The sequence below is a fragment of the Aspergillus piperis genome (assembly GCF_003184755.1).
Source record: "Aspergillus piperis CBS 112811 unplaced genomic scaffold BO85scaffold_6, whole genome shotgun sequence".
Lineage (NCBI taxonomy): Eukaryota > Fungi > Ascomycota > Eurotiomycetes > Eurotiales > Aspergillaceae > Aspergillus > Aspergillus piperis.
This window is the reverse complement of record NW_020291596.1, coordinates 1275932-1295274: the sequence shown is the minus strand read 5'-3', so window position 1 is coordinate 1295274 and position 19343 is coordinate 1275932. Positions and strand designations below refer to the sequence as shown.

The 19343-nt window shown below is 47.7% G+C and overlaps 10 protein-coding genes across 10 annotated transcripts; 4 read left to right on the top strand and 6 right to left on the bottom strand.

The window, feature by feature from the left end:
- Nucleotides 1-143: 143 nt before the first annotated feature.
- On the top strand, nt 144-662 carry BO85DRAFT_486878 (uncharacterized protein; the record flags this gene model as incomplete). Its single annotated transcript, XM_025663415.1, has 1 exon — nt 144-662. One exon carries the CDS (start codon nt 144-146, stop codon nt 660-662), a length of 519 nt encoding a protein of 172 aa, XP_025517203.1.
- A 128-nt stretch (nt 663-790) lies between these two features.
- Nucleotides 791-1918, bottom strand: BO85DRAFT_467943 (uncharacterized protein; the record flags this gene model as incomplete). Its single annotated transcript, XM_025662221.1, has 1 exon — nt 791-1918. The coding sequence occupies exon 1, from the start codon at nt 1736-1738 to the stop codon at nt 791-793; it is 948 nt and encodes a 315-aa protein (XP_025517202.1). The 5' UTR covers nt 1739-1918.
- Nucleotides 1919-2238: 320 nt separating this feature from the next.
- BO85DRAFT_418575 (mercuric reductase) lies at nt 2239-3977 on the bottom strand (the record flags this gene model as incomplete). Its single annotated transcript, XM_025657826.1, has 2 exons — nt 3845-3977; nt 2239-3767 (listed from the first exon to the last, which is right to left on the bottom strand). The coding sequence occupies exon 2, from the start codon at nt 3745-3747 to the stop codon at nt 2239-2241; it is 1509 nt and encodes a 502-aa protein (XP_025517201.1). The 5' UTR covers nt 3748-3767; nt 3845-3977.
- Nucleotides 3978-4343: 366 nt separating this feature from the next.
- BO85DRAFT_458427 (uncharacterized protein) lies at nt 4344-5372 on the bottom strand (the record flags this gene model as incomplete). Its single annotated transcript, XM_025661587.1, has 2 exons — nt 4344-4822; nt 4916-5372. 2 exons carry the CDS (start codon nt 5370-5372, stop codon nt 4344-4346), a joined length of 936 nt encoding a protein of 311 aa, XP_025517200.1.
- Nucleotides 5373-7409: 2037 nt separating this feature from the next.
- On the top strand, nt 7410-9565 carry BO85DRAFT_458426 (ankyrin; the record flags this gene model as incomplete). Its single annotated transcript, XM_025661586.1, has 2 exons — nt 7410-9478; nt 9508-9565. 2 exons carry the CDS (start codon nt 7410-7412, stop codon nt 9563-9565), a joined length of 2127 nt encoding a protein of 708 aa, XP_025517199.1.
- A 497-nt stretch (nt 9566-10062) lies between these two features.
- On the bottom strand, nt 10063-11622 carry BO85DRAFT_512000 (MFS general substrate transporter; the record flags this gene model as incomplete). The annotated part of the gene is made up of 7 exons (XM_025664630.1): nt 10063-10183; nt 10233-10475; nt 10530-10905; nt 10959-11110; nt 11160-11310; nt 11360-11377; nt 11427-11622. 7 exons carry the CDS (start codon nt 11620-11622, stop codon nt 10063-10065), a joined length of 1257 nt encoding a protein of 418 aa, XP_025517198.1.
- Nucleotides 11623-12113: 491 nt separating this feature from the next.
- Nucleotides 12114-13503, top strand: BO85DRAFT_511995 (oxidoreductase; the record flags this gene model as incomplete). The annotated part of the gene is made up of 6 exons (XM_025664629.1): nt 12114-12181; nt 12232-12333; nt 12383-12551; nt 12599-12722; nt 12777-13204; nt 13260-13503. Exons 1-6 carry the CDS (start codon nt 12127-12129, stop codon nt 13501-13503), a joined length of 1122 nt encoding a protein of 373 aa, XP_025517197.1. The 5' UTR covers nt 12114-12126.
- A 391-nt stretch (nt 13504-13894) lies between these two features.
- Nucleotides 13895-14846, bottom strand: BO85DRAFT_511989 (actin-binding ADF family protein; the record flags this gene model as incomplete). The annotated part of the gene is made up of 5 exons (XM_025664628.1): nt 13895-14273; nt 14335-14383; nt 14445-14696; nt 14764-14774; nt 14841-14846. The coding sequence occupies 5 exons, from the start codon at nt 14844-14846 to the stop codon at nt 14139-14141; spliced, it is 453 nt and encodes a 150-aa protein (XP_025517196.1). The 3' UTR covers nt 13895-14138.
- A 455-nt stretch (nt 14847-15301) lies between these two features.
- On the top strand, nt 15302-17744 carry BO85DRAFT_418572 (uncharacterized protein; the record flags this gene model as incomplete). The annotated part of the gene is made up of 8 exons (XM_025657825.1): nt 15302-15370; nt 15419-15442; nt 15505-15617; nt 15671-16077; nt 16155-16450; nt 16533-16967; nt 17025-17260; nt 17318-17744. The coding sequence occupies 8 exons, from the start codon at nt 15302-15304 to the stop codon at nt 17742-17744; spliced, it is 2007 nt and encodes a 668-aa protein (XP_025517195.1).
- A 156-nt stretch (nt 17745-17900) lies between these two features.
- On the bottom strand, nt 17901-19319 carry BO85DRAFT_486869 (uncharacterized protein; the record flags this gene model as incomplete). The annotated part of the gene is made up of 1 exon (XM_025663414.1): nt 17901-19319. The coding sequence occupies one exon, from the start codon at nt 19317-19319 to the stop codon at nt 17901-17903; it is 1419 nt and encodes a 472-aa protein (XP_025517194.1).
- Between the last annotated feature and the right edge of the window lie 24 nt (nt 19320-19343).

Sequence of the window (19343 nt, the reverse complement as noted above, 5' to 3'; positions counted from 1 at the left end):
CAGAAGCAGAGTCATGTTACTACCACCTTACATTTCCGAAAGAACTTCCATACCTTCATATAGTAAGTACTGCAGTCTATTACCCCTGAAAGCGAACTTACTGTCCGAATTTCCACCATGGCGACTCCACCAGAACATTCGAGATGACGGACATTCAAGCCAGACCGAGCTCACCACCAACACCACTAGTCACCCTTTCAGACCTCAAAGAATCATCCATATCCCCCACTTTTTGGTACCGAGTCCACGTCCTCGTTTTCGACCTGAAGAACTTCAATAACGCCTCGTCCAAGAAGCGTCTGGATAAAGTCACAGACCCGTCTTACATCGACAAACCATATTTCTCCCCAGAAGAAGCCGAGAAGATAAAGAACATTGTTACAGACACCAGCGGAAAGACATTCTCAGAAACGCTAGAGGAAGGCTTAAATGAGCGACTGGAAAGACGGAAGAAGAAGCGTGTTCAGAGTGGCGACTTCCGAGTCTGTGCGGCACACGATCTTGCTCCACTCATAGCAAGTGCGCTGGGTATCGATCTTAAACAGATGGAGAAGGACAAGGATTTCGCAAAGGTGGTTGAAGAAAAGGGACTGAATTTGCGTGGGGAAATCTGGGGCGGGTTGAAAAAGAAATCTTTTGCGCCCAAGAATAAGAGACGATGAGCGGAATTCAAAATGAGAATTGCTCAGATACAACAAAACCTGAAGTTAGTCTGGTATGTACTGACAAGAATGTCAAGTGGAGAGGACTAGTAATAAGCGGAGTGGTATCATTAATTAATTGAACACATCTATATTACAGTCGTCTGGGATCGCTGTAACTGCCTCAAAGTCTTCGACCACAGTATTTGTGCATAAAGAACATGCGCCTCATAAAGCAGCCAGGGCAACATCTTGAAGTCCCGCTCTGTCTGGCCAAGAGGATGCAAATTAGTGCATTCAACAGTGACATATGTTATCCTCGCCTTGTCATCCGATACCCTTTCAACAATGAACTCCTGAAATCCACCCTCCATCGATCGCCACGGCAGGCCATATGATGCAGCCTTGTCAACTCCTTCGACCAATGCTTTTGGAAACATCCAGTACATCACAGCACCAGCTGTATCCTTAGCACCTCCATACTTGACAGCTTCTTCATTAGAACAAAATTCCGTGACCGGCTTCGGAGCATCAGAAGGCAAGTCCGATGGGCGAACATTCATCCCATGCTCCGAATCCCAGGTCCCAAGCATGAACGCTCCCATCTCGCTTGGGCGTCCAAATAAACGAGAAGAAGTGGCAAAGGATAACGGCGGCACTTCTCTGTCCAAGACCGATGTTTCTAAACCTGTCGCGCGTGCATCTACAAATGCAGCAACGAGATTTCTCGATAGACTATGCATGTCTTGCTTCTTGTCATCCTTTGCATCATCACTGAACAGCCCATATTGCGAAAGTTGCGATATAGGCACCTCTGCTTGGACTGCTACAAAGGATGGGACCCAGTAGGTCTTATCGCCGCCTGACCATGATGATAGCAGAGTTGTTTTTGTAACGCCCAATGGTGTCGGCGTGGCTTCTTCAGATGGTATCTCAATTAGGTTGCGACATGCGCTTGCCTTTGTGAGTTCTGTGATTGCAATCGTCGGGCATGACTGGTTGAGTCGTCGCTTGGTAACATAAGCGACCGCGCTGCTGATGGTTACTATGGTGAGCGCTCCTGTCAGGAGGGGTCGATGTCGGATGAAGTTTGCCATGAGAAGAATTAAGAGAGGATCAGAGATAGTATGCTGGAGTAAATAGTGGCTGAAGGGCTTAGCCGGTTTGAGGTAAAATAGCAGCGGCAACCCAAGCGATGTGGAGGCGAACCGGGGAAGTCTGTTGGGAACTTGAGGATGGAATTTTCTTTATGATACTAAGCATGTACTGAATACTGGGAAACAATCCGAAGTATTTAAGTGAAAATAAGACGTATAGTTGCTTTGGTCAAGATATCCAAATCTCGGGTGTTCTCGGGGAGGCCTACCGTGAGTCAGAAGGATCCGAAGCCACCCGTTTTCTGCCCCAAACAAGGAGTCAACAACACATCACAAGATCAATGATGCGCTTTTTGATTGTGGAATCCACACTCGGCTTACATTGGTTACAAATAAACTGTGTTACAAGAAAATAGGTTTAATTGGGTGCTCACACTGTAGGTGGAGGAATGGGTACACACGATTCACACCATATCGGCAAACTTCTTCAAGTAACGTACTCATTTCAGGAAACCCCACAGGTTATTCAAGCTTTCCGCAAAAGTTGGATGGGCAAACACGGCGTCTTGCAGCTTCTTATAAGGTAGATTCCCCATCATGGCCGTCTGCACAACACTCACTATTTCGCCGCCCTCAACGCCTAAGCATGAAAATCCCAAGATCTGTCCAGTCTCCCCGTCAATCACAGCCTTCATGGCACCTCTTGTCTCATCTGTTTCCAACGCCCTGGCCACATAGCTCATTGGCATCTGCGCAGTCAGAATCTTCCGGCCCGGGAACCTTTCCCTTGCCTCCTGCTCATGCAGCCCGACATGACCGAACTGAGGGTCCGTATAGGCGACATACGGAACGATTCGATCTCGAATCGAGAGCCGCTCACATGTAGATGTAGACTCCAACAATGTAGGCCCGAGTACTCGGAAATCGTCGTATGAAATATGCGTGAAGGATGGCGGGCCCTTGACGTCTCCAATGGCATAGATTGACGGCGCAGATGTTTCCAAAAATTTATTTGTCACGACATAACCTCGCTTATCCATCTTCACGCCTGCAGCAGCAGAATTCAGTCGCTCGGTATTTGGTACCCTCCCACTTGCAAAGAGGATATGCGTGGCCTCTTTGACGACTTCCCTCCCCTGCCGCGTCTCGACTGCGACATCAAACACACCCCCAGAGACATTTTCAATCCGGACCGGAGTGGTCTCCAGACGAACCTCAATTCCATCGTCCCGGAATATCTCCAGCAACATGTCTGCCAACTCCCTGTCCTCCCTAGGAAGCAACTGCTCTCCTCTCTGGAGCATCGTCACCTTAGCCCCAAGCCTCCTAAACAGCTGACCGAACTCGACCCCGATATACCCACCCCCAACGACCACCAAATGTCGCGGCACCTCTCCCAGCTCCATAATAGACGTAGAGTCCAGCACCTTTTCACTCGGAACCTTTTCCAGTCCCTCAAGCATAACCTTACCAGGCCGACAGCCCGTATTAATCACAATTTTGTTCCCCCTGACAACCCTCTCATTCCCATTCCTTCCATCCATAACCACCATCGTCTTCGCATCCACAAAACTTGCCTCTCCAATGATGACATCTACCCCCGCATCCCGAAGTCTCTTCTCACCTCCTGCCCGGAACGAATCCACAATATCCCTCTTCCGCTGCCTGATCTTCTTCATGTCAATCACCACTTCATTACCATTATCCCCCTCTTTACAATCAGATGTATTCGGTGTATGAACACCATATTCCCCACCCCTCCGAGCAAGATACGCGACCCTCCCCGACGCAATCATCGTCTTGGTCGGCGTGCACCCATCATTCACGCAGCAGCCGCCGATATGTTCTCGCTCAATGAGTGCGGTTTTGTGGTTTGCGAGCGCGAGAGCTCGGGCAAGCGGCGTGCCGCCTTGGCCGGAGCCGATGATTATGGTATCGTATTGGGTGGGGGCAGACATTGTTTGAATGAGGTGGTGTTTTAGGGGATGTCGGAGGATGGGGCGGTACATTCCTTTTGCTTAGAAGGACGCTGGGATATTTATGTTAGAGATGGTGGTGAGGAAAGGGAGACGGTGGTGATGGGGCTTTCAGGTGGGGAGTATATACCTAGTATACGATATTTGGGTGGATACAAAGAAATGAGGGGTAATGGGAAGGATGGGTCATGATTAGATCATTGACGTTTGGTTGAGGATGGTCTGGATCGCCGGTAAGAGATAGGATGGATCGTGAAGGGTTGGGGTTCCGTGGGTGAGTGCGGGATGCCATGTGCGTTTTCCCCTTCGGAGGGTAGTATGTGGTATAAGAGCAAATGGATGAATTGGGCTGCTTACTTGAGCACTCTGCGGAAGTCGTACAGTTGGGAATTCTGAATGAGGTGGAATACGAGGTTGTATTGTCAGAGTGACACTTCACCGTATTTTTGCTGATGCAACATTTCTTTTGATTCTCGGGAAGTGGGTTGTAAATCAAAGAATAAATATGATAATTCAAAAACTGCCGTCTGCCGATTATAATATACGTATTGGAATGTAGATTCCAGAAAGCTAAATGTTGAATAAGATAGTCGTAGCTTATGTTTAACTTTCAACTATAACTATGCACGTTATGTTATTGCAAGATCTCTCGGATCCTGGCCGAGCCAGTCAGACTCCCACTGACGTTTCAGTACTTCTTTGGCTCCAGTCTTCTCCAATCTGGCCGCATCCCACATAACGTATCCCCATTTCCGTATCTTATCCTTTACAAAGTACCCCACCAGACTGCTGTACGTGCCTTCCCATATAAGGGTCCACGCCAGTGGAGGATGGGTCGTGTCTGTACTTGGCACTACTACATCTCCAAGGAAAGGCAAAGGATCCCGTCGCCCTTGCTTTCTATCGCGAAGAGATGGTTTGCTTCTCCGACGCTTATTCTGGACGTCTAATCCTATGCCATCATTGTTCAAGAAGCAGACAGTCTCCCGTCCGATATGATTTCGCATAGTCGAAACAAGGTGATCATGATCCTTGATTTTGAATAATACCGTGTGCAGGAAGTTGAGGCCCAGGGCTATTGTGCCATTTAGGAGGCAGTCCCTCGTAACTAAATAATTGGGAAGTGATTAGTTGGGATCAATCCTGAGAATGTTGAATCTGAAATACGGTAGCAATGGAGCAGATTGGGGTCTCAACTTACAGGGATTGTCAAAATCAAGAAAGCCAGCCGGCATCGACCGCTGCTGGCCAGGAATAGCAGGGGGACCGTGAGACACATCGTGATGAATCCTGGAAAATATATGGTCAAATTTCACCTTTGCGAAGGTTTTGATACAGAAGATCTCCTCCACTTCCCATGGTTCAAAGAAAGAGAACTGAAGCTCCATAAACTTCCACCCATCGAGTTGTGAGCCGTGTCTGTCTTGGGTATCAGGGCAGATGCGGAATAGGTTACTCCAGAGCTGAAAGCGATACATGGACCGCAGCAGCCGCATCTCCTCCGTTGTACTAAGTTTCGTATTATATGGCCTGGTCCCAGTCTGCGAGGCTAGATTGCCGAGCGACCAAGCAATATATTCCTGCATGAGCGGCCGGACAATCCCAAGGTGGAATGCTGCCATGTCTGCAATCTCATCCGTAGTGGGATTATCATCCATTATGGAATACCGGGACAACGCTTGACGCGCTTGGTAGACGTCCAGACAATGGAGGACCGCGTCCGGCATGTATTTCTCAGCAAATTGGAGACGTGCCGAGACATAACAAACTATAGCTTCGACAGTGGCGGTCTTTGATGTTGCATCCATACAACTGGAGAGCAAGCGCCTCCGATTTGAGAGATACTGACCATGGTAGACAGGCGAAGCCTGTACCAGAGCTTTGAGCCCGTTCAGATCCAGGGATGACAACACATAATCTCGAAGTTCAGGTGGAAGACTTTCGAGACTAGAATCCCGATCATAGTGTTGCTGAAATGGCCGTGCCTGATTTTGAGACTCTTGTGAGACTGGTACTAGCGAAGGTGATGGAATAGCCTGATGAGTGATCTGCAAATCCGCACGGTATCGAGGCACGGCATCTCCTGCAGATGAAGAGAAGCCATCAGGCTCGTACTTGAACTTTGGTCGTATGTTCCTTTCCATTTTGCACACAATGCTTAACGCCAAGTTACTGGTATGGGTTTGATGGATGAATGAAGGAAGCAACGTGAAAAAACAAGATGGAACTTCCGGTAGAATGACTGCCTAGGAAGCACCATATTATATACTGTACAAAACTGGAACCACAACGAAGTGGCGCGGGAGGTTTGTTGCGCTATCGAATTAACAACAGTCTGCGGATTACTCCGACAAGATCAACATGACATGAGATAGGGCTGTTGAAATATAACCTGATCTTTGCGACAGCCGGGATCAACAGACTACTAATAATACCGTACCGCGACAGGCCCCGCAGCCTATATTTACCATTTTGCACCATGAAGTGAGGCTTGATGCCAGGTCATTTGATTGCTGATACGTTAGGCAAGCTCCTAGCACTAGGATTATCTGCAAGATAGGTAAGGTAATGGAGAGGAAGGTTCCAACGATCACTCTCTTTCCCATCCTACTGCTTTTTCCAGCTGTCTTCATTTCGTTCCCGACAACCTTTGATTGAGACTGATGCTAAATATGACATATCTGACCTCTGTCGCAGAAGGGCTGTGGAGTGGCTGTATACTATACCATATGTGAACCCAGGCAACCTGGGGGAGTCATTTTTCTACCGATATACCCCCCAATCACTCAGGATCACGATGTTTACCACTCCTGCACACCGCTACCTGGTGCTACCGGTCACACACGATACAAGTAGCAGCAGTATGCCCTTATCAAAAATGCTTGGCTCGCCCAAGCGCAACATGCCTTGGTGTATGGAATTATGCAGCAGTACTAGACGGATCTAGGCTTTTCATTACAATTTCATTCTTTGTCAACAGCAGCCTCGGTCCAGGACCATCGGTCTTTGTTCTCCACAAAAGTATGGTTCTAAATCTCTTCATCGTGATATGTATCAGGTTGCTTCCGCCCCATGAAAATTTAAATACGGATTGTACCTTCGCTAGTTTCTGGTGTATTGCGAAGGCCGTGACATTCGACGGAGGACAAAGGAATACCTTCTCTTGTCCTATAACCCAACGTTCTTTACTCCTCGATAAACAATGGGCCTCACCGCTTTACCCATGGTAGACGACTTTGAAATACAGGCGATACCCAATCATCGCCTAGATTCTAACAAAGGAATATAATAGCTGCGCCAGTTGAATTAATGTCGGGATTGGCAATCTCCAACCCTGAAGCGCAGCTCAAATGGACATGTGCACTACCAAAATGATAGCGATTGTTCGGCGGGTAGTGGGAAAACTTAGATAACCTTTCAGCTTCTAAGCCATGAATTCACGCCTTTCTTGTACTTTCATAGCCACATCAACTGCAGCGGCCGTTACCTTGACACGAACAATGGCGACATCTTCATTCACATGCAGCCCTGAAAGAAATAAAAACACATAACTAAGCATATATAGCCAGAACATGCAGACGCATATGTACAATCTAGACAGGATAGTCGGACATCGCAAGCCATCTGAGTGAATCAATCATCAACAGGCTGGCCTCTTGACCTACTACATTGATTGATTGCACTCACCAATCACCATGGCCAATCTCAACAAACTCCCCACTGAAACCCTGCTAGAAATACTAAGCTACATAGATTACAACCGCGATTTGACAGCGCTTTCACAGACTAGTCGTCGGCTTTACAATCTTACCAGCAAATCGATCGACCAGGCCATCCGAAATATCTTCGATAACAGCCACATCTACTCCGACGAAAGCGGTGCGTTGCGAAATGCAACATTCAAAGGCAATACGGATTGTGTACGCAGGCTTTTACGAGCTGGGGTCTCCCCAACCTTCCAGCCTGAGATATGTTTTCAAGATGAACCCATCCAGGTTGCGGCGAGAAGGGGATATGCGGACCTAGTTCGTATGTTCATAGAGCTCGGTGTCGATCCGAACGCGAGAAAAGCCCGGAATAACTTTACTTACGACAACACTCCTCTTCTGTCCGCAATATCGAACGGCCATGAAGAAGTCGTCCGAGTACTGATTGAGCACGGAACAGAGTTGGAATACACCGCGGAACATAAAAGCTATGTGCAGCCTCTATCTGAGGCCACAAGTAGGGGTCACTATGGAATAGTGAAACTGCTACTGGAACATGGTTGCAATCCCCGAACACCGAACTTTCTATCGTACCGGGACAGGTCGGCATTCGAGGTCGCTGGTGGTATGAACTTGCCTATTTTACGTTTGTTTGTGGGGTCCGACATACCACAGGACTACTTTTCTGCTCCCGAAAACCATTCTCGCGATATGGTAATCGAGGCCCTGGAGAGAGATGATATGCCACTGGTCAAGTTTCTTTTGGACCACGGTGCTGAGTTCAATACGGCGTATCGTTTATCGAAATATTGCCCGGACCGCCCTTCTGACATGTATTTAGGTAGTGACGTTCTGTACCACGTCGGCCGCTTGTCAGTCACGTCCTCTGAAGAAGCAGGTTACTTGCTTCGAAAGATAGATGTTGATAACATAATAACTGAAAGAAATATCAGTGCGATTATGCGCCTCGCTACTGGTGCGGCACGCGGTGGCAATATATGTCTCCTAAAGCGGTTGCTAGACCTTGATTGGATACAAACACACCCAGGTATTACGCCAGAAATTTGGAAAGATATTGTGAACTCGTGTATGGCAGAGGGGGTCATGGGAGGCTATCTCGATGTTGTCAGACTGTCACTTGACCGTGGTGCAAATCCCAACGACTCGGTATTTTGGAGGCGGGCTGAAGAACGCGGATCACCTCTCCATAATGCAATTAAAAGAGGACACACGAGAGTTGTGGAGCTACTGCTCGATAGAGGAGCCAACCCGTTCCCAAAGGGTCACAAGACTGCCTTCGAAAAAGCAACCGCTCCATATGCGGGAGAATTGACGCCGCAGGCACGGTATGATACCATTCAGCTTCTCGTGAACAGAAACCTCGTTGAAGCGGACCAACTTCGGGTGATAAAGGCCTTCCCTGAGCCCATCGAATGGGAACGACACACCATCAAAAGAGCTGTCTGCTGGGGGGCAAAGGTATTCCACCTGATTCGGCAGCATTTCGAAGTCAAACTTGATCCGGGAAACGCCAACCATAAGTTGGCATTTGAGGAAGCTGTAGAGAAAGGTGACACTACAATAATGAAGGAATTTCTTGAAGCAGGATTCAATCCCAACGTTCCCCGAAGGCTTCTGAGCAAGGCAATGGGCAACTCTTGGGGCCGAGACCCTAGAGATGAAGTTGTTGACCTCCTGCTGATGTACGGAGCAGATATCAATTTACGATATCCGGAAGCAGATATACCCTATATCTCCAGTGGCATATATGGCCTCACGTATTGCTCAGAGAAGGGTGTTAGGTTTCTGTTGCATAAAGGAGCCGATCCGTTTGGTGTCGACCGGTCTGGTGAACACCTATTTGTGAAGGCAGCAACGGAAGGCAAGCTTGACATAGTGAAAGGCGTGCTGGGGCACTTTTATGAAGAAGGGATTCCCTTTGCTCGGGTCAAATCTATGGTTGAGAAGGCTGCGAGGGCCGCAGGCAGCGCTGCAGAGGCTGCAATGGCTGCAGCGTATGAAGTCTATCTTGAAGATAGTTCCTGTGGATATGATGCGTTTTGGGAGACCAGGGACATTGCCAAAGTGGAGGATATATCTGGCGCTGGTACTGGCGCAATATGTACCCTTGTCCGGAGATCTAACCACATCCTTTTATCCTCGTCAAACTTTAATATTCCGCCGCGAATATGCCGAAAAGTCCAGACTTCTTCGCCCCAACTCTCTCAATTTTCGCATGGCTGACGTCGATACGACCTATGAACATCAAGTTCTGTCTTTACCACTAGAAGCGACCTCCACCACAATCGGTTCGCCATCCTCCGTTCCACTTTCTGCTTCGGGACCACTATATAATACCTCTTTTGCTTTCTGCTCTCTGTATCTTGCGTTAGAAAATATAATGGAAAACTGGGTATACTCAACCTACCTTTTATATATCAATGTAGCTGCAATGAACCCCGCCCACAGTAAAAAGAAAAAAGCGAATGCGGCGGGCCACCCCTTTCGCCACCGCGGAGCACCATCCGGACCAGCGGTAGGAAAAAGAAGCAACGGAACCCATATTTGAAAGGAATAGCCGAAAGTCATCATCGAGCCCTGCCAATAATTAGTGTTCTGTTCTGTCTGCTATCCAGATAGTCTATTGAGGTACCATGATGAGCGCCCGCTCTTCAGAATCATCCTTTACAATTGTATTAACAGTCGAATATAGAATAGGACTTGTGCACCCGGCCGCGCCAAAGAGGTACCATGCGACAAACCTATAATACTGTCAGCAGGACAATATACGCATGTGAAATGTACACTTACTTCAGGGCCTTTGGTATGTTCCAAATAATCATACACAGCGAAGAAAATAAACAGCATGCGGACGCAATAGTGTAGATAAGCCATGACGGATAAATTGCAGCAAGTGTGGTCCCTAACCACGAAGCAACGATATTGATCGCGTAGGTTACTGTCGGCAGCTTGTTGACCTGTGGCACTGAGTAGCCTTCGGCCTCTAGCCAGAGGTTCATATAAGAGGTAGGATAAGAAGACATAATCATGCACCTAAGACACAACGGATTAGCTTTTTTTCAAGTTTAAAAATCAAGTCTGTCTTACGCATAACAAAGGATGAAGACCCAGATATGCCAGCGCTTAAGCGTGCGTTTGAAGACATCAAGTGTCATCCTTCCCGGACGACGAATGTTCGCTCTTCGCGCCCGGTCCTTGGCCAAGGTGATATCATCTTCTGACAGGAAGAAGGGTCGCGGAGAATCCGGTATCCCCGGGAACACTAAAAAGCCAATAATAGCGACGGGAATGGTGAAAATTCCGTCTATAATAAACAGCCACTTCCATCCAGGCATGCCGCCCACTCCGGATAGGTTGGTGTAAGCTGCGGATTGCAGGTATCCGCTGACCATGGTTCCCAGCGCGTTGCAAATAAACCATGTTCCAGCTCGTTTGAAGAGTTCGGGGCCAGAGTACCAGGAGCCTTCAGTATCAGTTAGCCTATTATAATGATGGTTAAAGTGCCAAAAAGCTAACCGAGAATAAAGTGTGTTCCAGCAAAGACGGGTGCCTCGAACATGCCAACTAGGAATCGAAGTGCATATAGCTGGCTGACATTTGTGACTCGACTTTGTGCAAAGGTGCATATACCCCAGAGAATTTCAAGGGAAGGGAGCAGCCATCTTGCCCTAATCCTCTTAGTTATGCATTTCTCCCGAATCATGGACAGTAACATACAGGATCGGTCGCGACATCAACAGCAGACCAGGAACTTGAAAGACAACGTAGGCAGTGTAATAGCAGACGTTGAAGTAGTTAAGTTGGTTGCCATTTAGACTGAAGTCTTCCTTTAGGCCACTGACATACGCGTTGCTGATGTTGGTCTGGTCTGGAATATATTAGCATCGGTAGATGTTGCAGTCTCTCCACAGGCATACCCAAGTACTTCACGAAAACTAATTACAGTCAATAAATACTTTGAATTTATCCAGGGGAGCAGCTTACAGCATAGACATGCGAATACGAGAATGGATAAATCCAGCTTGAAGAGCAACCTAGATGATGAGTATCCTGTGGTCAAACCAAGAGGGACAACGTACTTTCGCTCATTTGTCGGATAGTTGGATGGATACCAATTGAACACCTCTTTGAAAAGCCCCCAAACACCAAGTTTACGTGTCTCTAAGTCGCTGTCGGCCATATTACCGAGCCCTTGTCTCCTCGTGTCGGACAATTCTCCGGTGAAAACTTCCTCTGGCAGGGGCATGTTCCATGGTTCGGCAAGATCTTTATCTGATCATTGCATACCCCCCTTCATGATAGAATTATCGAGTGGAGCTGTGTTGACATATTTGCCATTTTGCCATTCATTGTCGTGATGGGAAAGCAACACAATCTGATAGGGCTATTCGGACCTGTTAGCTGCAGAATGCAACATCCGGGTGCGGGATGGCGTGCCACAATCCTAGCAGAAATGCCCTTATCTATCTTTGACATGATTCAGACACGGTACACCGTGCGTTCTGAATTGGATGTGCGACGCTAGATAAGAATTGCGTGCTTTGCTGATTAACTTCGTCACATATGCCGTGCGGGGTTAAAGTATACGCTGCATTGGGATTTGGACATAATTACTCGGACCTTCCCAGCTCGATAGGGTGCGTATAATAGTTTCGTAAACGTTGTTACAATATTCTTGATCACCATGCCTGCAAGACTTATCGACAGATATGACCACGTCCCAGTGACTAAGGAAGACCGTAAGTAATACCTCTGGCTTACCATGTGGCTCAAATAATTAGCAAACCAGTGGACTGGGCCGAACTCATCACCCTCGACCTGAGCCAATATGATCAGCCAGGCGGCAAGGAATCGCTCGTTGAGCAGCTAGACCACGCTGTTCGTCATGTTGGCAAGTAATCTACCTGAAAATCTTTAACCTGATCTAACTTTGCTTCAAGGATTCTTTTACGTCAAGAACTTCAACATCAGCCAAGAGGAAATCGACCGCCAGTTCGCTCTGGGTCGCGAGTTCTACGCTCTTCCACTTGAAGAGAAGCTCAAGTACCACAGCAGCGCCGATCTGGATAGAGGAGAATACAACGGCTACCGGCCAGCTGGGCACCGAATGTAGGTCGTCGACATCTGTAACCATGCTATCATGCTCATACATCCAGTCTTGGCAACGGAATCAAGGATAACGTCCAAGTATACAACATCCCCAAATTTGATGGGTATCATCAGCGCCAGCAACCTGCAATCCTAGCCGACAATATTGACGAAATCGAGCAGTTCAGCCGGGTAAGTGTCCTCTACTTTCTATTTACACCCAATTCACATTAATTAATAATACAGAAATGCCACACGGAAGTAGTCGAGAAGCTTCTCCGTCTCTTCGCCATTCTGCTCGAACTACCCGACGAAGACCAACTCGTCCGAGACCACCAGTACGATGTAAAGGGCGAGGACCACCTCCGCTACATGCACTACGCCGCACGTGATGCCGAGCTCAACAAGAAGGTCGGGGGTCTATACTCTCCCGGTCATACCGATCTGGGCACGGTGACCCTGCTCTTCCGACAACCCGTCGCCGCGTTGCAGATCCTCAACTCGGAAGGACAGTGGAAATGGGTCCGCCCGCAGGATGGAACCATTACTATCAATACCTGTGATGCGTTGACTGCGCTCACGGGCGGGTTGATCAAATCGAGCATTCATCGGGTTCATGTTCCTCCTGCTGATCAGGCGCATGTGGATCGGTTGGGTGTTTTGTATTTTGCCAGGTAAGACTACCTCTTTTCTTTTATTGTTGCATAGTATGCTAACTTTATTACTTAGGCCGAACAACCACGTCGTGTTGGATCCGATCAAGAACAGTCCCCTGCTTAACCGGCTCGGGCTCACTAAGAATGTCTTTACGGAGTTGGGACAGCATTTGACTACTGAGCAGTGGGTCAAGGCGCGGCAGACTCAGCAACAGAGACGCACGCGGGAGGCGAAGGTCTCCGAGGATGGGAAATACAGTTACGGAGACAAGGATCTGCAGATCCTCCCAGGGTTGGATGCCAAAGTGTATAACTGAGAGACAAGAGAGCATAACTATATCATACACAAGCTTCGACCGTTTGTCACAAATAAACATATACATGGTGCCACGACCTCTGGTAATACCGATGCCACTAGAGGCAGGATTCTTCATCATCTCGGTATGGTTATTCGCATCAATAGCACAGCTACGGAAGGATAAGTCGATTATACTTGTCTCCGCGTCACGGGTAACTTATCCAATGTCTTGGAGGCCTTTGAATCATGTAGGAGGTGTATCCCATGGGCGTTTGATACTTTATACGGAATATTCCAAAGATCGTGTATGAAAGTAATATCATTCTTATCATATCATGACCGGTGGTATGGGCTCCTTTCATATATTTTACGCCATCGATCAAGTTGTTTGAACTGTATAGGCTAGCGGACCTAGATCATTATTCTCCACCTATTACCTTGATGTTCCCGTACAACTCTAGTAAGAGACATTGGTCCACCGTAGATCCCGCCACGACTCACCATGACTTCCACTGATTGTAGGTGCAGATAGCACGTTATCTAATGTAGACAGAGGGTCATAATATATTCTCGTGTCTATATCGGTGCCAATGATGAGAAGAGCATAGGGCTAAACAGGCCTCCATGGTGATAAAGAGGAGCGTCATGATCGACTTAGAGTCGTCCACCACTCGCCTCTCTCAATATAATTTTCCATTCAATATCGTGTAAGTCGTCAGCATGAATGGATACTTTGACATCGAGGGCCCTTCGAAGCTGCTCCTTTGTAGAAGCGTACAGCATACGGATCTATGATCATGTCAGTGGGAACACTTGAAGAAGTCGAAGACACAAGAGCACGATGACCTACGCGAGTAGGCGTCACATCTGGCATCCAGCTTATAAAAACAGTTGTCGCTCTGGTGAAGATTAGCATATCAAAGACACATTGCTTTGCCTGGGTCTAGGGACTTCAATTACCTCCTGCCGTCTTCGTTCAAGTCATATTCCACATCATATATGGCGTACCGAGGTGCGGGCTTCCCGTCATTATCATGCGCAGACGTAAGTCTTTGTAGGAATGCTTCGTAGTTCTTTTCTGGGGAGCATTCTTCCACCATGATAGACTGTTCGTCGTCGGATATCTTATAGATAACGAAGGCAGGTTTACCTGCTCCTCTCTTGTATAAAAGCTCCTTATAAGCATTGATGCACTCAGCAGTTATGCTGACACTATTGATAGTATAATCAATGTTATGATCGAGGTCAGATTCCAGAGACAGGGAAATCGGCAGCATACCCGGACGGGAGCTAAAGTTATATTGGATTAGTCAGTCGCCGATTGTCCTGTGCCAGCGATGAGTGAATATAACTGACCGACATGTTAGTTCTCTATATTCAGGAGACGGTTATTGAAGATGGAATTGTTTATTGAATGACGATGGATTACTAGGATCACTTGTTTCTGTCTCATGGTATAATCATGATGGTATTCTACGTATTTCAGTTATATATATTTACACCTGTCGGGCCTTCGGACCTGCGGTCCCAAATATGCGAAATAAACATCACCCAGATTGATCAAAGCCACTGTGCCCAGCATCTGTGGTGTTTTAAAAATGGAGAAACTAAAACAAGCCACCATAGGATGCAACGCATAGCAAGATTGAAATTTGGGTTGTGCTAAGGGTTGGTACCCTTCAGGATGCCAAGAGTGGCAACGATCCGCTACCTCGGAGCTGCGGACCCGCGGGCCCGCGGATCCGAAGGGTCAGAACCTGCAACTCTCTTCGTGCAACGAAGTACTTGTCAACATCTCAATCACTGCAGAATCTACCATGTCGTCACAGAGCGCTCGAGAAACCATACAGGAGAGACGGCATCGGCTCTCGTTAGTTCCACGGGCCGTAAGCCCCCCAGTCCCGCCTTTTCGCTCGCACGCTAACATGACGTAGTGCGAAGGGTGTAAAGTACGCAAAGTATGTGCCGTACTGAGTAGAGCCACAGTAAGATGATGGGAGCTAAGATCAAATTACTGAAGATTCGCTGCGACCGCAAAATACCGTGTTCAAACTGCCAAGCATCCAAGATAACATGTCGACATCCAAACGACAGGTCAAGGAATCAGCTCCAGACAGATAGAATAGCGCATCTGTAAGTATAAAATGTGGTTGGTCTTCAAATTCAGCTGAACTTACAACCCATAGTGAGGGTCTCGTAGACAGCCTCGATAAACGTTTCCGTGAAGTCGAGTCTAGACTCGCTGCATTGCAAAGTCCAGAACTCAACTCGCGGGTCCAAAGTGTGTCCAATCAGAATATCATAACTGCGGATCCTGGCCGTGTGGAAGGCTGTCAAGCCTTCGAAGGAGATACTTCCTTCGCTAGTCAGTCACTTCATGCAAGTAATATTGCTCATATTACGGCTCTCTCTGCTTCTATAGGCAACAACACTCCAGATATTGAGCACTCCATTAATCATATACGGAAAAGTCTCTACGATTCACAAGAGTTATCCAAGAAAGGCTTTTACTTGAGCAAATCATCACAGCATGCAATTCAAGTAGAACCTATTCCAGCTACGTTGGTTACCAGCCTTTTACGGCGAATGAGAGGTGAGTCATATTCTTTCAGTACGGGTCATAGTTCGCGGTTGCGAGGCTTCTTTGTCTGCAGACTAACGCGAATCCAGCCCGTCATCCTATCTTTCTATCCTCATATGCAATAAGTGACCTCCAAGTGGTTGAGGATCTCTGCCGAAGTGTCCTTTCTGGACCGAGCCGGGCATCTGTCGGCCAGGTGGCCAGCATGCATGGTGTCCTATTCTTTGTCCTCAAGGAGCTTATAGCAATGAAGGATGAGCTCTGTCAGAGATTTGACCTTACCACCCACCTTGACCATTGTGAGAAGGTCTTCGCAGCGACACTAGAAACATATGACGTACTCGTTGTCCCCAGCTTTGAAAATATACTTGCTTTAACAATGGGTGTAAGTATACCCTTGCTGTCTACCTCTACTTGGACTGGCTCAGCACACAATGGATTAGCAGCATGAAGTAACAGTAACGCAGATGGTCAAAGCCCAGGGCGAAGCAAAGCCCGCATTATACTGGACCCTAGTTTCTGCCGCTTCAACGCATTGTCAATCACTTGGATATCACCGCGAGACGACCTATAGGAACATTCTATCCGGAAAGGCGGATAACATAAGAAGACTCTTCTGGACAATATACGTCTTCGATAAGAACATGGCTCTCTTGTTAGGCCGTGTCTCCAGTATGCAGGGTGTCAAGATTGACGTACGGCATCCTGCGATATCAATAGATCCGGGTCGCCGAGCATGGGATGAATCTTTCATTATGGGCATCAGGATGGCGGAATTTCAGGACAGAATATTCACTAATCTCTACAACCTTGCAACGTCAATCAAGGATCCATCTGAGCGGAAACAACTTATTCAAGATCTTGCATCTGATATGGAACAATGGCATTCCCAACTAAAGCAGGTGAGACGGGACCATTAATGCCTATTCAACCCCAGAATGGCTACTAATATCATCCAGATCGATCCGGAAGGGGTCAACAACCTCCAAGTCTTCAACATGTCCAGAACAAACTGGGATATATCCTTCTACTCCACCCTGACGATGCTTCTCCATGCATCCTCAACGACAGGAGAGGAACTACAGATAAGCTCTCGTTGCTTCAACGCCGCCCGTAATGGTTTATTGGCTCATCTCAATTCATTCCCCCAATACCAAAGTTCAAAGCTTCTTTCAGACGGCGAATACTTCAATTGGTCCGTTCTTCCCCCTCACATCTTCTTCTATATATTCCATTGACCGAGTACCACCAGGATTTTATTATTCTCGTCTCTAACCCCATTCCTTGTGATATTCCTCCACGCCATTTCTGCAAAAGACATTCAGAGCATCGAACTCCTTACACAAGTAGTTCGCAGCTTCGAGACGTTCCGAAAAGTCTCCCAAGGCGCGGAACGCCTATATCAGATATGCGCTACTTTTACCAACATTGCCGAGAAACTTCTTCAATCACAGCAACTGTCGGTAGGGATATACAATGAACAAGAGGACTCTCTCAGATTGCCAGATACACCTGGTGACACATCGATGTTCCACGCGGAAGATTTGCAGAATGTGCTTGACATGGATAATGTGGATGGAGCCACCTCGTTGTATGCTACTGAACTTTTGAATGAGTTTCTCAGTGGTGAGCCGTTTATGTGGAATAGGTTCGATCTTGAAGTCGGCAATGGTCAATGACGAAAAGCGAGAAGTTCCGCCCTCGGGGACTTGAGATGGAACTAAGGCATTGGGATCTATGTATTACTCTGCAATAATATGGCTTACCATGATGATGCATGCGAGTAAGACAGAACTGCTAGTATTTGTAAATTGAGGTCACCAAATTTATCTAAATCAAGCATCGAAACTCCTACTACTACCAACTAGCGTCTGCCACATACCATCTCCTTCCAAGGACTCCATATCATCACACCGCAGCATAACCATCACTTGGAGAATTTCATCAGGGCCCGACCTCCGACGGGGTAGAATAATAGCTACACCATCCGCCTCCATATAGGGCAGTCTAACAAACTCCGGCTTTCCAAGCAGAGGCCCAAAATCCAAATTATGAAGATCCAAATCTGCCCAACTTGTAATGGTAAAATCACGAGACCCGAACAAGTCCCAACCTGCATAAAGAGACCTATAATCTTCCATGGAATCCACAAGCCGGTAGGTTTCAGCAATATGGCGCGAGTTTATCGTTGAGGACGACTGCGAATTTGAGATACAGTCGCATATCGTTGCCAGCGAGCGTATTGGATCCTCATCGGCCGTGGCGAGGTTAGCAGCTGGGAAGCTTGCCATGGCGTAGAGCACAACGTTACCCAAGTACTGCTGATCCCCAGGCACAGACTTCAAATTTCCAGTGATACGCGATCGGCAGTTAACAGCTGTCACTAAGCGACTTGTTTGAACTTTGAGAGCGGGATTGCGTTGGGCTCGCACACGAGTGACTGATGTCCATATGAGCGCGCAGAGGATAACGTTGGTGGTCAATCGACGCCGTGTGTATTTCTGAAGGAGTTCTTTGAGCACATTGATCCAGTGAAGCGGGACCTTAAATGGTTTGGACATGCATGGCGGAAACGTATCCGGTAGGACGGGTGGTTGTGTAGAGTGTTCCGGGTGTAGTGCGAGGAGACGATCCGATGAAAGCGATGAGATTTCCTGCAGATCAGGTGCGAGAGCTTCGGAAAGCCGCATGAGCCTACCACCACTTCCTTGTGGCAAGCAAGAGGAATCTGTCTGGTCTGGTTGGATAACATTTCTAGCCCATAGTCGAACAACTTCAGCGAATCCAGTTACATCGACAGCAGTGTGATGCAAGCAGATGCATAATCCGGCCCCATGATCTGCGAAGCGGAAGACGCTGGCAGCGAGAACTGGGTCCCCTGTCTCTGAAGGGATGTTACCGAACAGGTCTGGGAGTGTTGGCCACACGTCAGATGGGATGGCTTTCATGGGCATATCTTGCGAAGAGAGATTGGAGTATGAGGCCGTTATCTGGCCTTTATCTTCTAGGATCGGTATCTTGTCTGCATGGTATCGGATTTCAAGAGACGCTTTCCCATTGGTTGAAGTAGTATGAAAGACATGTCCGGCGACCCAAGGCACTTGATTCGAAATATTCTCGAGGCCGCGCTGGAGTTCCTGCGTGGTTTTGGGAGTTGAAATCGCCGTTGGGAAAACGAAGAGAACCCGAATGTAGGTCCTGGGCATAGGCAGGTCCAGCGGCGTCAAGTGCTCCACGTAGGCGTGATCAGCCATTATTGCCCTGAATTTGACAATGAG